Genomic DNA, 24,219 nt, shown 5'->3' with positions numbered 1-24,219 from the left:
GTACATGGATGCATGCATCAGGCTGGCTGTTGGAGCGCCTGCTGGGGCTGAGGTCAGATGGAGAGTACACATTCTGTCCAAAGTCACTCAAGGTCTCCTTTTTCAGATGCCATGCCTGCAAAATAAAATCTACTCATTGGGCCTCATTGGGTTCAGGCCGCCAGTGTATAATATTGACACATCATTTAATGTTTAGTACATGTAAATCCTTGTTCTAGGCACTTTACCTGTGTTAATTCATGTACTCCTCACGACCGTTGAGATTGATATCACGATTTTGCCCATTTTATAAACGGACCGACTGAGGCACTGGAGAGATCCTGTCCCTTGCTGAGATTTTTTTTTTTTTTGAGAGTGCATAAAATTCTTTATTTAGAACAATAAAGTATATGTATATATAATGTAATTTCAAATTCAACCTGTATAAAAAGGGGTCAGGACATATACCTAGTTTAAAAAGTACACATATAATATATACACGTACACATCACATTTTACAACCTTTTTTATTTAATTACACTTCAGTCATAATGAACTAGAATAGTGTTGACATACATTTACATTACAATATGCAAACTCCAATCTATAGCTGAACTAGCAGTATATCTATGCATCCATTTAAATGTCTGAATACTTTTCAAGTCCATCAATTTAAAAAATAATGACAAGTGGACACTATAATCACACATTAATCCTTAGAATATAGAATAGGATATTCTTATTGAAAATTCTTGAGTCTTATAACTGAGAAATCAAGTAATTGAAAATACTATGGTTTTTAGGTTAAATAATTATCTTAATTTTATTTTTACAAATAACATCATAAGGATGTAGTTGGAGATGGCAGTTATAAATTTACAGTGCTTAGGAAACATTTTAGGATTATGAATCCTAAAACAATTTAGGATCCTGTCCCTTGCTGAGGTTGCACAGCTAGTCGGGTGGTGGAGTTGACACCAGCCAGTCTCCAGAGCCCACACCCTTAAAAGAAGTGAAGGCACTCTACTGCTCTGTATCTGAACTTTTAGCATTTCTTTATTCAGCTTATCATACAAATGAGTTACATAGTTAATGTTTTAGTGTGCCAAATATTCTTCCATTTTGTTGAACAAACTCTTTTATCTGGCGTATACAGTTTTGATGGAAAAATTCATGTCCATCTATCCATTGTTTCATAAATATAATCACATTTCCCTGCTTATCACCATCTTTCTGATCTGAAGGATCCTAATATTGTGTTCCTCAGATGAGAAAGCAGGCCCAGGAAGGGTCTGGTGCTTAATGGATTCCCTCTCTTCAACTCCTTGCCCTCCTTCTGACCCACTGCAAATACCCTTCCCAAGTCTGGGGATTAGTGCTTTCTTCTCAGTCCTCCTTACAGGTACCAACAGGATAATGCTTTCTTTTCAATAACTGCCTGCGTAATGTTTACAACTCTGTGGATCTTTCTGGACAAGGCAATCAGTTATTAGGCCAGTGTCTTCAGAGAAATCCTATTTATGTGAGCTAAAACAAATCCAAGGGCACTCGGGGATTTGGTGAAACGGGCAAAATATAAACTCCCAACTCTTTGATCTTCATTCAAAATGTTTCACTGGACCAGGGGACGTGGCCACATTTTATTCACAGACTTTTCTGAGAACTCTGGACATTACATTCTGTTTTTACTTACGTTAAAGCCAAAATATTAGGAGTCTTGCCATAGGCTATCCATTTTGCCTCCTGGCTTTTGTTCCTACTGCACCCTCAGCCAGGACCTCTCTACATCTACATCCCCTCCCCAAACTCTGGCTCCTACCCAACCTTCCTGACACTCTTCTCATGCCACATCCCCTGACCTCCCAAGTGGTGACGTGTCTCCCCTGTATATATCCCATGCCCGGCACTTAGTATCTATTTTAGTTGCCTATTTATTTCTCTCTCACCTAATTTGTAGTTGGAACTATACTTTTTAACCTTATTTGTACCTAAAATACATACAGTCATACTTACTTCTGAAAAAAGTTGTGCCCTTGAGCTTTTAAAGTTGGCAGTTTATTTTACAATCTCAAGAATGGTAAAAATACCTGGGTTGTGGGCTTTGGCGTTGAACGCATGTGGGTTTGGCATCCAACTCCAGTTCTAACGGCTACGTGACCTTGAACTTAACATCTTGAGGCGGTTTTATCCTTTGGAAAGTAAAGACTTCCTTCTCTGTGACGATTAATGCATAAGGGTGCAGAGCTGTCACCTGCCCAAATTCATGCTCAGCTGAGTGTCAGCAGCTATTGTGCTTCTCAAGAGGAATTTAATTTTGTGAAAAGGAGACACTGAATCAAAAAGAGAGGAAGAATCCTGCCAGTTGAGTAGGAATTACTCAATACGTATTTTATGATATGCACTTTACCTACATTGAGATTAATCTGTAATTTATATCCAACATGTTACCTCTTGCTCTCCACCTATTCAATATCGAAATACATCTTAAATGGTCTGAAAATGTATCAGACTCCTTTAAAATGCTCAAATAAGAAGAAATTCAAAAAATGAAAGAGAATGTTGGCACCATCTAAGGGAGTGTCTTTTCTGCTGTGAAGTTAATAGTACAGTAAATGTCACTGAGGAAGACCCCATTTTAATCTCTAGAAGACTGGAAACCTCGGTTCATCCAAATTTCTAAGCATCAAATTTAGAACGGCTTAGAGAGTATTTTGAAATTATTTACTTAATAGTAAATTGGTTTCTGAGCCAGTAAAGAATCCAGTAATCCACTTCTTGTTTAAACCCTTCTTTTTAAGACCCTTAGACAGGAACCCAAATGCTTAGTAGCTGATTGCTGCCAGATTTAACCTGGGAAGATGCACAGACGATGTTTCCTGACAAAGAATGTCTCTAATGAACTCAACTCAGAATCCCAGGAGGAAATGTGTCCCATTTCCTTGTACTTGCCTCTTTTAGATAAGCTAAAAGGCCCTCTAAAGCCACAGAATTAAACAAGAGGATATTCTTTCGGCATCAGTATCAACCGAGACTATATTAACATATACAAGCACAATGCACGTTCACATGGGTATACATTTATTAATCTCTCATTTCTCTACTTGCTCTAAATCAGAAGCCATTCTAGGTGCTGCGGGACCCCAAGATGCATAAAACAGTGCAGTTTTGCCCTCAAGCAGCTCCCAGTTTGAGTTTTATTTGCAACCATGTAGTCTTTTAAGCTATCGCTAGTTCACCATTGACGTGGGCACTAATTCAAACCAAAGTAATTAGGAGAGAGGAGGTGGGGGGACAGAACACCAGAAGCGTGAGTGGGCAGCAGACAGGACCACTGAGAGGGCAGAAGGAAACGGGCATAATCCTGGTCTTGGGAGTCAGACTCGGAGTGCAGATCTGCCAACGACGAGCAGCAGTGCACACAGGTGTGGTTTTTGCCGTTAGTATGTATTCGATGCTTGAAAGTTTTTAATTACTAAAACAATCCTTATTTCTTTTTAAAACATCAGATGAGGACACTGATGAAAGTATAGAGCAGAGCTTATCCCTGGGAAGCTCAACTAGTATACTAGTTTTTTAAAAATGTAGTATTTCCCCCCCTTTTTTAAAGGTGTTATTTGAGAGAGTGAGCGAGCATGCGCGGGGGAGGGGCAGAGGCCGAGGGAGAAGCAGACTCTGCTGAGCAGGGAGCCCCACGCGGGACTCGATCCCAGGACCCTGAGATCATGACCTGAGCTGAAGGCCGACGCTTAACCGACTGAGCCACCCAGGCGCCCTATAGTAACCCTCAATATGATTTCGGTAATATACTTTACATTAGTACACATTTTGTTAATACAGTTTGGGTCGTGATCAGGATAATGCTAAAGGACAGAGAGTAAAGCAGCGGAGTTAACAAAACAAAAGCTTTCAAGTCAGCCAGACCTAAAGTCAAATTAGGGCTCTAGCTCTGGACAGCCAGCTAGCTTACCTTAAGGAAGTTATTTTCTCATCATGGTTAAATTGTCAGAGTTGTAAAGGTGAAATGTTTGGGATACGAAGCCCTCACCATAGTGACTGACAGTCTTCAGTATTAACTTCATTCTCCGTGACCCTAAGGACAGGCACTTCCTAGCTGGACCGGCCCCTCGAGTTGTGGCTGCTCCACGAGCACGTGGGGGTCACCTGAGCTCCCCACCTGGTCTCCAAGGGTGGGGGGGGAAGGGAGGAGACGGTCCCTCTCCCTGCCCCCTGGTGGCTGAAGCTCGGCCTGCAGGCTCCGTGCAGCTGAAACCACAGTCCCTTGGGGGCTCTGACCTGACAGAGAGCACAGCACACTGGGTCCGGGCTGCCGGAGACCACGGGAGTGCCTGTGGCTCACTCTGAGCAACGTTGCGGCGCCCTCACCCCCCAGCAATGTCTCATCGATTCTGTGAGCCACGCACACCCAGCCTAAAAATCCGCTTTCTCCTCAAGTAAATAGTCAGCTCCTGTTTTCTGTGAACAAGAACCCTAACCAGTATACTCTTGTAAAACTAATAAAAGTAAAGAGCAGTGCCATAAGATTATTTTAATAACCTTTTCTCCATGACTGAATATACAATGATAATGGAAGTAACGTATTCTTCCGCTGTAAAGATGGGTGGAATATGTCAAAATCCACCTGTTGAATTTTCTTTAAGTAGTCCTCCAGAGCAACCTGGAAAAGGAGAATAATGGTCATGAGGTCACAGAATGATTAAGGTTTTTAGAGAAACTAAAGAAAAATTCTAAGTATTAAGGCTATTTTAGTTTCCCTGAGATGGTCTTCTACGTACTAAGAATTTAAATGAGAATTTTAAAAGGGAGAAAGAAAATAAAGACATCTAAGAAGTTTCTATTAGACCAGTAAAACAGCATCAAAGAGCTAGTACTAGAAATTTCAAGTCAATTCTGATCATAACTTTTAGAACGTAAATTTATTACAATCTGTTTTACACAAAATGTGTAAAAAATTAGAGAAATTATTGTTTGTCAGGTATTATTACTATATTCTGTAGAAAACAGAAGAGGTGTTTCCATCAAGGACACTGAACACCACCACCACCTCCCCCTGTACAAATGCATTGTGCCCTGAGGACGAGCTTAAGTTGTTTGTTAAAAAAAAATTATTTTGTGGAAAAGTTTAATGGGTCTCCATGTTCTTGTTAGAAAACAATTTGCAACCTGGGAGAACAACCACAGGTCCCTATAAATGTCACCCCACGCTTCCCCCATCACACAAAACTTGATTAAGCTTTCGTGGGGATTGGGGAGTAGGATGGAAAACAGTGGCAATAGACCATGCTCTTTATTTTATGGTTTTCAGTTATTTTTATTAATTTGTACATTTTAAGTTTATTGCAATAACTTGATTAAACAGAGAAGCCACTTAGTTTTGCACTGCACAATGCTGAGGCACCTCTTGCCTTCTCAGTCCACGTGCACAGCACCCCCTAGTGTCTGCAGGACAAGCTGTGTGATCCCGCAGAGGCCCTGCTCTGGATTCGCTAGAATATCTGATGAGCCAAAAGACAACAAAAGGGATTGTATTTTCTCCCAGATTCTTTTCCTACATACACACACAGATAATGTACGTACAAATTTAGCATCGACATTTTAAACCCTAAACTTAGCGATGTGTACAACAGGAGATACGTGCACAGCTGCTGTGTGTTGTATTAGCCAAAAACCTGCCAACAATCCAGGTCTTTGACAAAAAAAAAAAAAAAAAGCACTAGTCACACAATGAAATACACTGCAGTGAAATGTGTGACCTAGAAGACATACAGGTATGATCCATTTTTATAAAGCTCAAAACCAAAACTAAACAATATGTTGTTTAGGAATATATAAAACGGGGAAGAGCCCTTGTGGAATAAAAGCAACAGAATAATAAATTCAGGGGCGCCTGGGTGGCTCAGTCGTTAAGCGTCTGCCTTCGGCTCAGGTCATGATCCCAGGGTCCTGGGATCGAGCCCCGCATCGGGCTCCCTGCTCCGCGGGAAGCCTGCTTCTCCCTCTCCCACTCCTCCTGCTTGTGTTCCCTTTCTCGCTGTGTCTCTCTCTGTCAAATAAATAAATAAAATCTTTAAAAAAAAAAAAAGAATAATAAATTCAAAATTCAGAGAGCTATTTGGGGGAGGCAAGCAGAGGCAGGGGGATGAGATGGGGGAAAGCACACAAGTGTGGTTTGATGGTGACATTCTCGCTCCTGGATTGAGTGGTGAGCTCATGGGTGTTCGTGACATTATGCTTTAACACGTGCACACATATATAGATAGACCATATTCATTTGTAGATATATAAATATATTAAAGATAAATATTAAAACTTTTAGAAGAGAATGAGAAAGAAAAAAACTTTGAAGATATTTTAATATACTTTCACATGTTCTCTCTTTTTTGGAAAAAAGAGCTCATGTTATTCATAACGTTCTGTAACATTAAGTGATAAATAGTTAATATTTTGTGATCAACTTTCCATCTTTAAGGATTCTATGTTCATTTTAATAGTTTATAGTATCTACTTATAAGGAACAGTTAATGAAATTAAGGTGCCAGCACATGATAGAATATTATATAGCCATTAAATATTGTATTTATAAATATTTTTAATGATGTCGCTAGATGGCTTGATAAATAGAACAATGACATATAAAGTGTGATTTCAACTATACACAAAAATTCATTGAAAATAAAAAAAGAACAGAATAAGCAGTGGTTATGTCTGGGTCCCGGCATTATAGGTGATTGTTCTCTCCTTCTCATTTTTTTTTTTATATCGTCCAAATCTCTGTTCTGAGGATGTAGTTTTTACAACTAGGAGAAAATTCCATTAAAATACAGAAGAAACGTGACCTCTGAATCAGAGCTCAGCTGGACATTCACAAATAAGGATTTGATCCAAAGGAAAGTCTGGCTAATGGTGTGTGTATACACGTACACACACACACATAGACCTATGCAGTCTGGTGACTCGTGTACACACACACACACGCACACACCCATACAGACCTATGCAGTCTGGTGACTCCACTCACCTGCCCCAGAAACACAGGCACGGCTGTGACCAAAAGCAGAACGTAATGAACAAAACCCACCAGAAGGGAGGGAAGCAAAAACAAAGTCCCACGCTAAAGAACTGCACTGGGAACCTTACAAAATAGAAAAAGAGATCACACACATCTGTTTCATTAATTCAACAGCCTTCTCTGTTAATCTACTTACCGTCTGAAGAAAAGCAGGAAATGCTCTCACAGGAACACTTTTCTGGAAGGACCTAGCCTACAAAGGAAGATAAAAGGAAACTGGTTTCAAATGTAAATATTTCTGGAAATAAACACTCTGCCTCTAAAAATGATCACAAAGCAACACTACAAGTTTAACAGCACAGCTAGGGCCTCTCTCAAAGGGAAGAAAATAGCTCTCTTGCCAATTAAAATTAATTTCTTAAGCCTAAAGGACTCAGGAAAAAGTACTTTAATAAGAATCCCATTCTTTCTTGCAGACTGGCTTTGGCCTTTTCTAGCTGCCTTACAACATCTTACAACTCTGGCCCTGTAGCTCTGTAGCGAGGGGGGAAGGAAGAAATACTTGCACTCACAAGGCCCGGCACCGCCCTAGCTTAGATGGTGGGCATGTCCTGGTTACGTGAACTTAAGAGCCTCCTAACTGATCTCCTGCCTTCATTCTCAACCTTTTGTTCAGTTCACTCAGGCAGCCAAATGAATGTTCTTAGTCACTATTTTATTTTTACTTTCTTTAACTTAACTCTCTGAGATACACCAAGTCTTAGGTCTTCATTTTGGAGTTCCAGGGCCTCCACATCTTGGCTCCAACTTCACCTATTCCACCTAAGTCACTACTACCCTGGACTGTGAAGCCCTGATGCACTCACACTGATGCCCATCATCCTGCACTCACCACGCCCGCTCTTGTCTACAGGTCTTCGTTTTCAGCAATCAGACATTGCCTCTACTTCCTGACACCTTTACAGCCTGCACTCTGGTTTTACCCTCAGCTGTCTACTAAAATTGCTCTTTTCAAGATCATCCAAGATTTACTTAATCACCATACCCTTCTTTTCAACCTCTCTACAGCATGCAAAACTTTAATATTCCCCTTTCTTAGAATTTTCTCCTCCCTTGGTTTCCAAGAGACTGATTCTTAGTGCACCTACTTCTTTGATCACTAATAAATGGCCCTGCTTCCTAATAAATGGCCCTTATTCCTTTGACCTGAGAGGCGGAGGTGGGCCTCGGGTTCTGCCCTCGGTCCTCATGTCTAGATGTACATTCTCCTTGATACCATCCACACTTAGAGCTTTAACCACAGGCTTTCTATGTGGATGACTCCTAAATCTCTATCTCCAGTTCTGACCTCCCTTCAAAGTCACAATCCAGCCATCTTCAATAGCCTGTCTCCCTTAGTGTTCTCGAATCCCCTTAAATTCAGTGATGTCCAACAGCTGGTCCAGAGGCTACTGATCAGCACCAGCACCCCACTGCTTCTTTTCACTGTAGTCTCTGAATGGAACCACCACTACCTAAACTTGAACTCTGCAGCCTTCCCCCTCCCTGATCCTGCCACAACCCAATCTGTCATCGAGTCTAGTTGATTCCACCTCTGTTGTGTGTGTGTGTAAATCTATATACACATCTACCGTCTCTACGTCAGATCTTCTTTCTCTCTGTCCTAAATAAGCCTCCTAACTGATCTCCCATTCCCCAGATTTGTCTCAAACACTGCTGGCCAGGTTCTCCCATGTACAACACGACTGTCCCTGCTCTACTTGATGGTGACAATGAGGAAACATGTCACTTATGATATGCCAGGCACAGTTATGAAGTCTTTATGCATGCTAACCCATTTATCCAAATCACAGCCCTTTGAGTTAGGTACTAATATAACCCTCTTTCCCAGAGGAGGAAACTGAGGCACAGAGGTTAAGATCACATGATTAGTAAACTGCAGAGCTAGGACTGAAAGTGAGGTTCCGGCTCCAGAGTCTGCACTCTCATCTCCCATGCTCCAGTGCCTCTCAAAAGCCTCCCAAACGGGGCACCTGGGTGGCTCAGTCGTTAGGCGTCTGCCTTCGGCTCAGGTCATGGTCCCGGGGTCCTGGGATCGAGCCCCTCATCGGGCTCCCTGCTCCGAGGGAAGCCTGCTTCTCCCTCTCCCACTCCCCCTGCTTGTGTTCCTGCTCTCTCTATCTCTCTCTCTGTCAAATAAATAGATAAAATCTTAAAAAAAAAAAAAAAAAGCCTCCCAAACTCCATACTCTTTCTTCAGTCCTTCAATACTCTTCTCCAAACCTGTTTTCCAGGGCCCTAGTTCACATAACCTACAAACTAGTAGTTTTCACATGTGGCTGTTTAAAATCATTTGGAGGGGCGCCTGGGTGGCTCAGTTGGTTAAGCGACTGCCTTCGGCTCAGGTCATGATCCTGGAGTCCCGGGATCGAGTCCCGCATCGGGCTACCTGCTCAGCAGGGAGTCTGCTTCTCCCTCTCCCGCTCCCCCCTCTTGTGCTCTCTCTCTCTCTCTCAAATAAATAAATAAAATCTTTAAAAAAAATTAAAAAAAAAAAATTAAATCATTTGGAAATTTTAATTCCTGGCCCCATCCCAGATTGACTGTATCTCCAGGGGATGAGGCCTAGGAATCTGTATTTTTCAGGTGCCTTAAGTGTCCATCAACTGGCGACTATTCAGGTTCCAAGGTTCCAACACAGGGCTGATTTAATGATTCTGTTGTGTTCTCAGATCTTACCTAAAACTCTGCTAGTTTTAAGTAATTTTTCATCTAAAGTTCCATGTATTTTATCTACACCGTGCTTCAGGAAATTAAAAAAAAGATTAAGATAGACTCTTCGCCTTCAAAAAGCTTACAATCTGATTACCTATTTAATATTTCACAAGTATTTACTGAGTGCCTATAATGTACCAGGCACTTTAGATGCTGAAGAAATACAGCACAGAACCAAAGTCACTTACATTCTATGAGGTGGGGACGCATTAAACAAACTTTTAGTATGTCAGGTAGTGAAAAGTCCTAAGCCAGGTAAAGGGACTGAGGGTGATGGAAAGGGAGGCTGTTATTTTATTTTATTTTTTTATTTTTTAAAAATATTTTTATTTATTTATTTGACAGAGAGAGACACAGTGAGAGAGGGAACACAAGCAAGGGGCGTGGGAAGCAGGCTTCCCACCGAACAGGGAGCCCGATGTGGGGCTCGATCCCAGGACCCTGGGATCATGACCTGAGCCAAAGGCAGATGCTTAATGACTGAGCCACCCAGGTGCCCCGGGAGGATGTTATTTTAGATACGGTGGCCAGGAAAGATCTTTCTGATAAGGTGATATTTAATACTGACTATGGGGTTGGGGTGAAGGAGTTGGGGGGTGGAGAGCATCTTCCAGGCAGATAAACAGCAAGTACAAAGGCCCTGAGATTTGCAGGTAAATGATAAGTCTTTAGGATCCACTGAAGCTCAAAAAAAAAAAAAAAAAGGGAGGCGGGATTCACAAGAAGAACCAAGAAGAAACAGCATCATGAGAATCAAGGAATAGTTCCAGGAGAATCGGGAAGGAATAGCATTATTGGAATAAAGGACAGTTTCAAGAAAGGGGGGGTTGCGTGCGCCTGGCTGGCTCAGTCAGTGGAGCACGTGACTCCTGATCTCAGGGTTGTGAGTTCAAGCCCCACATTGGGTGCAGAGATGGCTTAAAAATCTTAAAAAAAGAAAGTGGGGTGGGGGGAGTCAACAGAAGACAAGTTACAGTTTGAGAAAACATGAAGAACTAACTCTTAGGAATCACCGAAAGTGGTATGCAGGAGAAATCAGGAACCAGTTTAGGTCAGGGAATCAAGGGAAAAAGATTTTAGAAAGTTTCAAGGAGGAAAAAATGTCTGTGGTGTCAAAAGCGGAAAGAGTTAATGTGAATGAGAGTTTTAGGTGCCATTAAACGTGGCAATAAGGAGATTATTTAGTTGTGCTTATCAGAGTAGGCGGGAGGGAAGCGAAATGAGAGCATGATGAACAGTGCCAGGGGTGATGCTGGCCTTGAAGGAATGATGAATATGGACCACTTATTCACAAAAGTTTAACTGGGAGGGGGAAATGAGCCACAGAAGGGTCCACAGGCTGCCCAGAAAAGGGGCGAATTATCAGGCCAGCTGCAGACGCTGAGACCATGAGCCCCCGGGAAAGGAGCCATCGGCCCTGGCAAGGCAGAGAAACAGCCTGTCCCCTGCGAGCGAGAGCTGGTGGGGGCACAGAGCAGGCAGGGGCTCAGCGAGGAAGCTGAGGAAGGATGTGTTCATCCGCTGAGAAGGAGAAAGAGGGACCATAAAAAACTGGAGAGAGTTCACAATAGTCCCTGAGATAAACCTACTGGGATTTCAGGGAGAAGTGGAATGAAGGCTGGGGACCATAACCACGCTCTAGCAATGGCCACGTCTAGAATGGCCGTCTCCCAAATGGTCCGGCAGAGAGGCTACTTACGTGCTTCAGGTGCAAGTGTGCCTGGCCAGCAACGTCATATATCACATCTCTCACGTTTTTATCCTGGCTCTTCCGTACAAAATCCTCTTGTGAAACCCCATGCTGTGTGGGAAAATACGTGTCACGTTAGGAATCTAAAGGCACACTTTAACTTAGTTCAAGAAAAACAGGTGATAGAATAGTATGTACAGTATAATGCCTGTTCTGCTTTGAACATATATGTAGATGCACGTGTGTGTACACGCACACATGCACACACACACACACCTAGAAGAATATGCAACAAGATGTTAATTAACCACCGCTGCAGGTAGAACAAAATTATACAAGCAAGAAAACAAACATATGTATCCCTCAGAGTCCAAAGTGCCTAACTGATAAAATTCTGACTTGCTAACCGGAGCCAAAAGGCAATCAGCATTCATTTCAAAGCAGTTATTTGAATAGATGAAGCAAAGAACCAAGAGACCTCAGCCCTCCCCGAGTTCCTGAGGTAAATCATGAGAGGAAACAAGTAACAGTCTTACCAGCATACAAATATCCATGGGAAGGAACACCCTTCTTCTGCTTCCATGATAGGGCGTTGCTCTCAAGCAAGTCACAATGCCCTGGGCTTTTCCAATATGACTTGCGGCATGATCTGCATGAAGATCCTTTACACCTATGATTTCAGAAATTAAGCAACAGGGCTGCTCTTTACTCCTTATATGCACAACAACTCAATAGAAGCAGCTTGGAGAAACCACCTACGCATGGAAAAGCAGGTGCTGATCCTATGTTTTATATCTGAAAAACAGGACTTCTTTGAGCAAAACTGGGCATGAGAACAAGCTGACTGTTTACCAATGAACAGGTTTCCGAACCTCAACTTTTAAATAAAAGAGTCTTCCTCGGACTACAGCACACCGAGAACACATTTGGAATTTTAATCAGCTGTCTTGGAAAACCATCACAAGTCTTCCATTTCTTCTCCTCCATGCAATTTCCATATGACCTCATTTTAAATATACGCCTCACAAACATTCTGCTCTTTGCTCCCTCCTTTCATTGTGTTGGCAAACGTGTCACTGGGTGTACAGGCAAAAGAGGCCTGGGAATCTCAATAGGGACTTGTGTTATTCCTTTAGGGTGACATAAAGATATATGACCTTCTTCAAAAGAGAGGCTATTGTCTTTGGTCCAAATAATTTCCTCATTACAATAAGACTTCACCAACTTAAAGTCAGGTGAGGAAAAGTATCATCTAAATTTATTTATTTTTAAGAGGAAAGAAAAAGAAAAATCTCATAAAAACTTTGAGAAATGCAGTGTTATATTTTCTACTCTTTTTTTTTTTTTTTTTAAATGTAGGGAAGTATTATTGACAGGAAGAGTCAGGCCCCAGGCCTTCCAAATTGTAGGAGACACTTAAAAAAGAAAAATCATCTGCAATTACCAGAGTATTAATCACAGTATTCCCATGAGGCAGCTAAAGTACTTTTATGAGAGCCTGAGTATTGTGATTAGTCTGTACTCCAAAGAAAGCTATATATTCCCCTTCTTTGTTTAAAAACAAAAAAAAACTTCCTTTATTGGTGGTACAAAGAAAAACTTCAGTGTTAAACTAATCAGACTGTCAAATTATGAGTCAAGTCTGAAGGGTATTTTCTTTGAAAAAGAGAATTATAAAACAGAAAAAAGACTTACCCAGTATTTCTAGTGTTAAGTAAAGAAGAGAGCTCTGTGTGTTTTCAGCGTAATTTTCCAGTTCCTGGATATTACGATATGCTCTGTCATCCAAATTTTTTTCCTATAGTCAAACAAAATGCAAATAAAGTTTGATGAATTGTCAATATTGTATAAAGAAAAGGCACCATTGTTTTGGCCCTAAAGAACTAATAAAGAATAAAAAAATTAGTATATATTGTTTAGTACACAATAAGTTTAAAATTAAAATATTAAAGTCCTACACGTTCAATACTTACAAATCACCCCTCAAAATAATACCTTGGGAATAATGTCAGCGTACAAATCACACAGACATGGGGTTAGTTTAATTTTTCATTCCTTCGAAAGCCCAAGGAATCATGAGAAACAGAACCGAGTTCTCACTTAAGCACCTTAGACATTATCTTCTTAATCCTAAAAACCTCTTCCCAAAAGATAAGGAATTAATGCTTTTTCCACGTGGCAGATGAAGAAACTGAGTCACAGATACATTAAGTAATATGCCCGAGGTCACATTGCTAATAAGTGGTAGGGACAGGATTCAAACCCATATATTTTAACTGTTAAGTCCATGTTCTTAATAAAGAAAAGGTGCCTAGAAGAGGAAAGGAGATCATAACCAGCCCCCACCCCAAAGAAACCATGTTCAATAAAGTGACAGGGATGATTATGTTACCTGATCACACTATATTCCAGAAACAGAAAAATGTACATCTCAGAGCAAGAACATCTAGCTACTTTTATAATAATACATTTACAAAGACTCTATTGCTAAGGAAACATACCCTTTCCTTTTTTTTTAATCAGAAGAAAATGGCACCAGCAATGATCCCAGGGAAAAAAATTATGTCTGATCTTTTACATTTTTAAAAAACTTGAGACTTAATTCACATACCATAAAATACATCCTTTTCAAATGTACAATTCAGTGGTAACGTATAATCACCAAGTTGTACAACCATCACCACGATCTAACCCCGAGATGTCTTCCCCGCCTCAAAAAGAAACCCTGTACCCATGAAGCAGTTACTTCCCATCTCCCCCTTCCCTCATCCCCCAGCAAACCACTCATCTACTTTCTGTCTCCATGGATTTGTTTGTTCTGGACGTTTTATAAAAATGCACTGATACATGGGGCACCTGGGTGGCTCAGTTGGTTAAGCGTCTGCCTTCGGCTCAGGTCATGATCTCATGGTCCTGGGATCGAGCCCCACATTGGGCTCCCTGCTCTTCGGGGACTCTGCTTCTCCCTCTGCCCCTCCCCCCTGCTTGTGCGCTCTCTCTCTCTCAAATAAATAAAATCTTAAAAAAAAAATGCAGGGATACGATATGTAGTTTTTTGTATCTGGCTTCTTTCGGTTAGCAGGTTTTCAAGGTTCATCTGTGTTGGAGCATGTATCAGTACCTGATTTTTTTTTTTTTTTGGTGAAAAAACTTAGATTTAGCCAGCTGGACTCAGTTTAGATGATTCCAATTTTGTTGGCAACATCCAAAGCATCACAGTCAGGAGCCAGTCGAACATATGCCTTCTTCTCTCCATCAGGCCCGATCAAGGTGTTGACCTTGGCCACGTCAATGTAGAGCTTCTTCACAGCCTGTTTGATCTGGTGCTTGTTATCCTGGACATCCACAATGAACACAAGTGTGTTGTTGTCTTCTATTTTCTTCATGGCTGACTCAGTAGTCAGGGGGAACTTGACGATGGCATAGTGATCAAGCTTGTTTCTCCTGGGGGCGCTCTTTCGAGGATATCTGGGCTGCCTTTGCAGACACAGTGTCTTGGGTCGTCAGAATGTAGGTGACATGCGGATCTTTTTTGTGACTGTGGACGCCTTTCAGCACCACTTTCTTGGCCTTCAAAGCCTTTGCTTTGGCTTCGGCTTTGGGAGGGGCAGGGGCTTCCTTCTTAGCCTTCAGCACCATCTTCGTAAAAGGGATTTCCAAGGCCAGTACCTGATTCTTTTTAACTGAAGAAATTATTAATAATATTGCATGTATGGATATACATTATGTTTTTATTTACTCATCGATAGACTCTGAGTTGTTCTCACTTTTGGACTGTTATGAATAACGCTGCTATGAACGTCTGTGTGCAAGTTTTGTGTGGACACATGTTTTCATTTCTCTTGCATATAAATATAGGAGTGAATTGCTGGGTCAATGGTACCTCTATGTCTAACTTTCTGAAGAACTGCCAAACGGTTTTTCCAAAGTGGCTGCACCATTTCCTATTCCCATCAGCAATGTATGAAGGTCTCTAATTTCTCTGTATCCTCACCAACACTCGTTATTGTTCATTTCTTTTATTACAGCCATCCTAATGAGTGTAAAGAAGTCATTTATTCTGGTTTTGATTTGCATTTCCCTAATGAAAGTCATTTGTAGATCTTCCTTGCAGAAATGTTTACTCAAATCCTTTGCCCAATTTTAAATTGATTATTTGTCTTTTTATTGTTGAGTTATAAGAGTTGTTTACATATTCTAGATACTTGTTCCTTATCAAATACATAACTTGCAAATATTTTCTCCCATTCCATGGGCTGCCTTTCACTTTCTTGAAATTTTTAATTTTGCTGAAGTCCAGTTACCTGTTTTTTCCTTTTATTGCTTAGGCTTTTAGTATCGTATCTAAGAAATCACTGCCTAACCTGCAATCCCAAAGATTTATGCCAATGTTTTTTCCTAAGTGTTTTACAGTTTTAACTCTTACATTTAGGTGTTTGACCTATTTGGAATTAGTTTCTGTATATGGTGTTAAATAGGCATCCAAATTCATTCCTTTGCATGTGGATATCCAGTTGTCCTGGCATTATTTGTTGAAAAGGCTATTCTTTCCCCATTGGATTATCTTCACACCCCTGTCAAAAAAATCAATTAACTATAAATATATGGGTTTATTTCTGGACTCTCAATTCTCTGCCATTGATCTATATGTCTATGCCATGCCAATATGCCATAGTCTGATTATTGTAACTTTGGAGCTAACTTTCTTCTTTTTCAAGATTGCTTTAGTGATTCTGGGTCTCTTGCATTTCCATATGGATTTCAAGATCAGCTAGTCAATTTATGCAAAAAGGCAGCTGGAATTTTTATAGGGATTACATCGAATTTAAAGATCAACGTGGGAGACTGACCCCAGTCTTTTACTCTTAAATATCCCTCCCTACAAATGCCAAATGTTATTTTCCATTAAACCAAAAAGTTATCTCTGTCTTTACCTCATAATAACAGAAAACACCTTTGGTGCTTGGGTGTCTCAATCAGTTAGGCCTCTGACTCTTTGTTTTGGCTCAGGTCATGATCTCATGATCTCAGGGTCATGAGATTGAGCCCCCCCCCCAACAAGCTCCACACTCAGTGGGGAGTCTGCTTGAGATTCTCTCCCTCTTCCTCTGCACCGCGCCCCACCCCACACGTGCACATGCACTGTCTCTCTAAAATAAATAAATCGTAAAAAAACAAAATAGAAAACACCTGAAAAATAGATCTTTTTAGTGCCAATTAACTCCGTAGGCCAACTGAGCAATTTTTTTTAAAATGCTGAATCATTATCTCCCATTTTGGCTTGTATTATAATTACTATAGCCTATGGTTATTAATGGGTTGTAGCCAAATAAACTAAACTTAACATTTTCATGACAACAGTATGTGATAAATATCAGACTGATGAGAACACTGAGCCAACAATGTGTCAGAAAGATTATATAAGTTAGCCCAGGACAGAGAGCAATTTGCATGCTTGGTTGGACCTAGAACTCAGTTCTTAGAATGTAGTATAGTACTCCATTCACTAGAACCATCAGACTTTCCTTACTGCCTCTACTATCTGGATAGAGATTCAAATACTAGGTGTACATAAAAGTATGTGCATGACTGGGGTGCCTGGGCGGCTCCGTTGTTAAGCATCTGCCTTCAGCTCAGGTCATGATCCCAGGGTCCTGGGATCGAGCCCCGCATCGGGCTCCTGCTTGGCGGGAAGCCTGCTTCTCCCTCCCCCATTCCTCCTGCTTGTGTTCCCTCTCTCACTGTGTTTCTGTCAGGTAAATAAATAAAATCTTAAAAAAAAAAAAAAAGTATGTGCACGACTACTCAAGTTTTGATGATATTAAGGAATTATCTGTCATTTTTTAAGGTATGATCATTTATTGTGGGTATGTTTTCTAAAAGCCTTTTTTAAGTCTTTTCAAGATACATATACATTTGCAGATTGACTAATATGATATCTGGGGTTGGCTTTAAAATAATCCTGTAGGGTTTAACGAGAGGAGTTGGTAGAATATAGATGAAACAAAAGTAGACATGTGTTCATAGCTAAAGCTGGGTTACAGATAAAGTATATTACACTATTCTTTCTACTTTTGTGTAAGTCCGAAAATTTCCATTAAAAAAAAAAAACCAAAACCCACAAAACAGTAGCATGTAGGTGTGCACACATACGCCTCTGCCTGGGTGCTTGTGTTTGCCTGTCTGACTCAAGACACAGGGGCAGGGGGCTGAGGTGGGTGGCATGCAGTGAGGGAGAAGGGACAGAATGGCACAGTCCTCTAAAAGTTTCCTTCCTCCAAAATATAATACACATATTAAGACAGTTCCTCCCTGAGGAATTAGCTTACAGATTAAAAAGGAAGAAAACACTTAAGACTTGAGCAATTTCAACTTACTCTTTCATCAATGATTTTCATAAGCCATCTTTTGGTCAGATTATGTCTTTTGACAGCCTAAAAAAACAAGAGTGTTGTAAATTTTTAGAAAGTACTAGAAATGACTTAAGCAGACCTAAATAAAATAAACAAACCAAATACAAAACTAGGTAAGGAAACATTTGTAATAACTCATCACCAGATAAACAGCCATGTTAAAGAAATATCAGGGGAAAAGAAAATGTCCCTAGCAAACATTTCAAAACATTTCCAAGTACAGATGATACATCCAAAACATTTCCACTAGACTTTTTTTCTTATGCTACATGATGCGTCTTGACTTCTATGCTTCTTTATCCCACATAAACTTTTTTCCATAGGATAAAAATTCTACTTAGTGAAAATAACCACTTCTCCAAACATGAAAAGAATAACTAAAGGTCTAAAGAAAATAATCCACAGGGCACAGTGTTATCTTAGCAAACAAAGACACTCAGTAGGAAAAAGCACATCTAGTGCTCAGATCATGGTCAGCAGTCCCATTTCTCTCAAAGGAAACGAGACTCTGGAGAAATGGATGATTCCAGAGCTGGGGCAGGGGAGATTCAAGGTGATCCTAGAATATTTTACTGTGCCAGAAAATAGAAAGTGCCCCCAAAAGTGATGGGGGTGCATGTTACAAGCCAGTTTGAAAGGGCTCCCACTATCCAAATCTGGGCCAGTTTGAACACCAAAATAATTAAATATAGTAATGAATTATAAACTACTGGAAAAAATAGGAATTCATGAGTTCATAGCAATAATTAATAAACAAATAAATAAACACAGGAGAGTGAGAGCTCTTCCTCATGGTAGAATGCCAAGTGCCAACCAGTAATATTGACGAAGTGCTAGAGTCTGGAAATTATCATTTTGCAATCATCAAAGGTAAAGAGTGAATCAGACAAGAACCATCAATGAATGCTAAGTTTAGGAAGAAACTGATGAGGAGGAAGATACATGCATAGTCTTAAAGTCAATTACTTTGTAAGAGGAATTATAATTATAGCCTGGGAAAACCAGGCAACACCTTGACCAGGTAATGAAAATTAACAATGCCAATAAAGGACAGATGGACAAAGTGTGCCTCCAGACATGACACCCTGAGAACATGTTACCTTCACAGTATTCTGGCCAAACACACATAAACCGAATTAGTCATGAGAAAACATCAAACAATACCAAAATGAGAAATACTTTAGAACACCAGGGGGGAAGGGGCTATATACTCTTCAAAAATGTCAATGTCTTAGAAGACAAAGAGAAGCTATGGAAATGTTCCCGATTAAGCAGGTGAAAGAGACATGACAACGAATACCTGACCCTAGACTGGATCCAATACTGGAGGGGGAAAAATACTATCATAGACATTACCAGAGAAACTGACAAACATGGAACATAAATGGAAAATTAGATAGAAGTATTATATCAAAGTTAAATTTACAAAAGTCAATAACTGTTCTGGTTACAGAAGAGCATATCCCTATTCTTAGGAAATACTCATTTAAAGTATTTAGGGATAAAGGGCCATGATGTATATAACTTCCACTCAAGTGATTCAGATGAAAATTATGAGTGTGTAAATGCACATGTTGCACGCACACACACAGAGCACACATGCACATGTAAGTGAGCACTGCACAAATCATTAACAAATAGGATAAAATGTTAACAGGTGAATCTGGATATAGCTTATAGAAGTGTTCTTTGTACTATTTTAAATTTTGCAACCTTTCTGAAAGTTTGAAATTATTTCCAAGTAAGTTTTAAAAACATTGTTTCCGTATCAAGTCAACAATGAGGTATGTTTTCATAATAAATAAATATGGTAGTGAAACAAAATCTTAGGACTATCCCATACTCCACCTAAGACTCTAAGATGTCATGATACTAAAATGTAAAAGTTAGCATGCTCATCAACACACATCTATATGACAAAGGGTGGAAGCAGGGAGCACAGAGCCCATTTTGCTCGGCAGGAACCTAACAGAAGCTCCAAGTGCTGCATGGCCTTGGCTGCAACGTGCTCTCAGCCCTGCCATTATTACATGGTAGAACTCCCCACAGGTCTCTCCCCAGTCCCAGGAATCAGCCTGGGATTCCTCAGTCATACAGAATCCTCATATTGCTTTATTTTGTACATGTCTAAGTGGAGTGAGGCATATTTGATCTTTGCAACCACCATCAAGCACCATTCCTGGTACATAAAGTACTCAAGAAATATTTAACCACTGAAAGTCAGATTCCTGTTTACTCAAGGCTGAACCCATACTGGCTGCTGTTCCTTGACCGCAAAATATAATTCTTCCGTCTGCTTCTGGGGGAAATCAGAGATCAAGGTAAAAAACAAGTATTTAATAAGAAGCTGAAAATCTGCTGAATAAAGTATCAACAATTTTGGAAACAGATGCCAAATAGAATAATAACCTTGGCTATAAACATAAATTCAAACTGCAACTAACATTAATACATGGAGAAATGAAGAAGCCCATATGAAATATATATGTAATTATAGATACGCAACTATTTTGTACCCTAAAAGCACCAATGAATCACTGTGGCAGAAAAGTGCTCTCTGAACATCCTGCTGGCACTCTTTCCCTATCTAATCGTCTGAAAGAATCTGCCCCTCTCCAAAGAACCAATGGAAGATTTTACTGCACAGTGGCCCAAGAAGCATACGCTCCAGCAGAATGGGGAGGAGAGAACATGCAGAGGGGACAACTGCTCTGCACACTACCTGCTTCTTTCAAATATTCATGTTAACTTCAACACTGGTCATATCAGAAAGCTGCCCAACAGCAATTATCCAAATTTAAGCAGCTATTAAAATTGGACAAATTGGCACATGTGTAAGCATTCTACAATTCAGATACGTCTTCTGGGTTTTTTTTAAAGAGAGGCCAAGAACAAGATAAATTTGTGTTGAAGGAATCTCTGGTCTTCCATGATGTTTCCTGACAAACGCCAGGACCTTCGATGCAAGTCTTAGCATAAACCCCCATTGCACTGATGTTTGTGTATAAACTCATTGTGTTTCTAGGCTTTAGAGAAACTTTTCTTTAAACGGAGTCACCAAGGTTGAGGTTCTTAAAGTGAGATGAACAGAGGTAAACAACTAATCTAATACTCATAGCTTCCCATCCACTTTTTCTTCTCAGTCCCCCGTTGTGGGGGGCCTGGCTTTCCATCCTTACTGGGGCTCTGTGAAGTCAATCAGGGGCCCAGGAACAGGGTCTGCCTCTGCTGGTGGGCAGACCTGAGAAGAGGTGCAGGTCAGGTCTGTTCGGTGGCTCCGTCACAGAACCTGTCTTTTTTTTTTTTTTAAGATTTTATTTTATTTATTTGAGAGAGAGAGAGCTAGAGAGGGAACACAAGCAGGGGGAGAGAGAGGGAGAAGCAGGCTTCCCGCCGAGCAGGGAGCCCGATGCGGGGCTCGATCCCAGGACCCCGGGATCATGACCTGAGCCGAAGGCAGACGCTTAACGACTGAGCCACCCAGGCGCCCCCAGAACCTGTCTTTTGGCACTCATGACACTACAGTGGGGACACAGATCATTGACAAAAGACACCTAATTCTCTTCCTTCAGTCATGATGTAGCACATTTCCAAACTCTGCAGAGCTGTGCATGAAACTATTCACTAGATCCATCTAGCTACCCAAAGAATTCTCTAGCCCATAGGTTTCCATTCTCTAATGCTTCAAATTCATCAGTGAATATGCAACTCTATCAAACTCAACAAGACAGTTTTATATTTGTGTCTGGACAATGGTGAGGGCAAGTCTCCCTTCACCAAAGATCAGTATGTGTTTTTCTACAGCCCACAGTATGGATCGGAGCACTGGAATAAGGAGGTGCTGGGCAGACAGAACAGACAATTAACCTGCCACTGCTTCAAAATTTGTGGGGCTTAATTTCTACAGCAAATATGTGGAAAATAAATACATAACTTATAACACAAAGAGACCAAATTCCTTTTTTTTTCTTTAATAAAGAAATTCACTAAAGATCTGTGCAAATTATTAGCAGATGATTTTAAATTCTTTGTCAAAACTAACAGAGCTCTGAACATTACATGATCCTAAGATTATTTTCAGGATATTCCCCATCGCCACTAGCCAAACTGTATGCACCAAAAGGTATGTTCAAATAACACTTAAAAATTAAAAGTAGCATTTTGTTTTTACCTTCCATAGCTCGAGGGCCACAGGCTGCTGGGGTGGGTTGTCACAGTATATGTCGTCCACTGTTTTTTTCCAAAACTCCATTCTCATCAGTCCAATTGTTTTCTCAGAGACGGAGTCCTTAACCTGTAAACAGCGTTCAAAAACCTTAATAAATGCACTCTTCACAGTCTCAAAATCAGTATCTGTGACTGCATAATCACATAATTCAGCCAAAAACGAAGTTTAGTTCTTTACATTTAATTTAATTTTTCCTTGAAGCTATATATCAATTAAATTGTTGTCATTAAGAGTTTCCTAAGTAACCTGCAAATTACTTCCAATATCTTCAAGGTTTGCATTCCAAAATAAGAGATTTCTTCTAGAAATAAATTGCAAGAAAAAAACAGGGGCAGGGGGACATTTAGATTAAAAGAAATTTGATAGAGGAACCAGTTGCAGTATGTGGAGTTTATCTGAATCCTGATTTGAAGAGAGACAACTGGGAAAAATCTGAACACTGGATGTTTAATGATATTAGGAGTTATTAAATTTTTAATGTATGACAATGGTATTATAGTTATTTTTTTAATGAGTTATCTTTTAGAGACACATACTGAAATATTTACAGATGAAAAAATTTATCTGAGATGGAGGTGAGGATGGGGTAGGTGGGGATAGAGAAGAAAAATCAAGATTGGCCACAAATTAGTAACTGGTGGAGCTGGGTGATGGGTTTATGGGAATTTATTATAATACACTCTCTAATTCTATATATGTTCAAAGTTTTCCATAATAAAATTTTTTTAAAAAATAAGTGGAAGAGAAGAAAAACAATCTTCATTGGATTAGTGATGGTAAAATTATGTCAAGTGTGGAGATAAACCTAGGAAATAGAACCAGGGGCTTTCTAGAGGAAGCAGGGAAGGAAGTAACATGTATCAAATGTCCAAGAGTGTGAGGCCCTTTACTAGGTTCTGTCCCAGAGATTATCTGATCGCAGTCCTCACCACAAACCCACAGGGTCATTCCAATATACCTATTTACAAATAGAGAAATTATGGCTCAAAAAAGTAGTAGTTTATCTCATGCTCTGCATGCTCACAGCTCTTATAATGGAACCAGAAGGGTATGCAAAAGATTATGGGTGAAGGGAGCATCTGACTACAAAGAGGCACATGAGGGAATTTTAGGGGATTGATGGAGTTTTTCTTTTTTCATGACTATGGTGGTGAATGCATCACTCTATGCATGTATGAAACCTACAGAACTGTATACCACAAAAAGTGAATTTTACTGTATGTACATTTAAATAAACTCATTCCTTTACTAAGTAATTTTTTTCTCTTTTTTTTTTAGAGAGCAAGAGAGAGCACACATGCAAGCAGGGAAGGGGTGGAGGGGGAGGGAGAGAGAGAATCTTAAGCGGACTCCACACTCAGCGAGGAGCCCTACCCAGGCTCGATCCCACAACCCTGATATCATGACAAACATTAAGTTTGTTAGCTAGTTTATTTTGGGGATTGAATTGGTTAAGTCTAAATAGCAGGGCAAAGAAATCACTAGCAGAGACCTTATGCACATCTAAGTTATAACTATTTCTTTATTGTTCAGCATTAAACACATTTTATCACCATTTTTGCAAATAATTTTTTAAGGTATTTTAATACCAGCCTGAGCCAGTTCCACATTGAAGGCCCTCAGTGCAAAAGCAGAGCTTCTGGATTCTGCAGGGAGCAGCAGAGAACATAAATAGCCTTCATAATCTCGTTTCCTATAACAAACAGGCAAAAAAAGACAGTCACTTTTCACTTTCTAAACTGTACACACACACAAAAATGCTGACTAGACTTAACTGGAAAAAAAAAAATCGAGGCTTCAATTCAAAATAGGCCTGAAATTTCTTATATTTTATACTTGTTTCCTTAAAATTACAAAAAATGTATCTGCCCCCAATCCCAGACCAGTTAAAAAGAATAATCTCTATTAATTTATTTGGATTTATATAGTACTTATAATTTTTATTGTTTCAGAATCACTTTGGTTTTAGTAAGAATTCAAATGACCTACTGAGGTAGAAATCAAGAAAGCAATACCAGCAAGTACTGGTATGAACTCACAGTTTTTAATACATAGACAAAGACACAGATAATACATAAAAACAGAAAATAATATGGAGCGTGTGGGT

General features: G+C 40.0%; 1 protein-coding gene across 2 annotated transcripts; it reads right to left on the bottom strand.

Moving 5' to 3' along the window:
- Positions 1-4,510: 4,510 nt before the first annotated feature.
- Positions 4,511-23,858, bottom strand: NDUFAF6 (NADH:ubiquinone oxidoreductase complex assembly factor 6). 2 transcript variants are annotated; one of them, XM_081816280.1, is made up of 8 exons: positions 23,702-23,858; positions 22,056-22,178; positions 17,849-17,905; positions 13,167-13,269; positions 12,008-12,141; positions 11,481-11,582; positions 7,203-7,259; positions 4,511-4,654 (listed from the first exon to the last, which is right to left on the bottom strand). In XM_081816280.1, exons 1-8 carry the CDS (start codon positions 23,720-23,722, stop codon positions 4,526-4,528), a joined length of 726 nt encoding a protein of 241 aa, XP_081672406.1. In that variant the 5' UTR covers positions 23,723-23,858; the 3' UTR covers positions 4,511-4,525. The 2 variants fall into 2 exon arrangements, with proteins under 2 accessions (XP_081672406.1, XP_081672407.1); XM_081816281.1 differs by having other exon boundaries at positions 23,706-23,854.
- Between the last annotated feature and the right edge of the window lie 361 nt (positions 23,859-24,219).

The sequence above is a fragment of the Leptonychotes weddellii genome, chromosome 4, assembly GCF_054177405.1.
Source record: "Leptonychotes weddellii isolate Sample4059 chromosome 4, ASM5417740v2, whole genome shotgun sequence".
NCBI classification, from domain to species: Eukaryota; Metazoa; Chordata; class Mammalia; order Carnivora; family Phocidae; genus Leptonychotes; species Leptonychotes weddellii.
Note: the sequence above shows the minus strand (reverse complement) of the source record. Positions and strands in the feature narration are given on the sequence as shown.

Coding starts and splice junctions, on each gene's coding strand:
- NDUFAF6 (XM_081816280.1), bottom strand. CDS start 23,722: ATGTGGAACTGGCTCAGGCTG. Junction 17,906..22,055: donor TGGCCCTCGAGCTATGGAAG/GTAAAAACAAAA, acceptor TTGTTTTTTTAG/GCTGTCAAAAGACATAATCT. Junction 7,260..11,480: donor CACACTTGCACCTGAAGCAC/GTAAGTAGCCTC, acceptor CTTCCTTTGTAG/GCTAGGTCCTTCCAGAAAAG.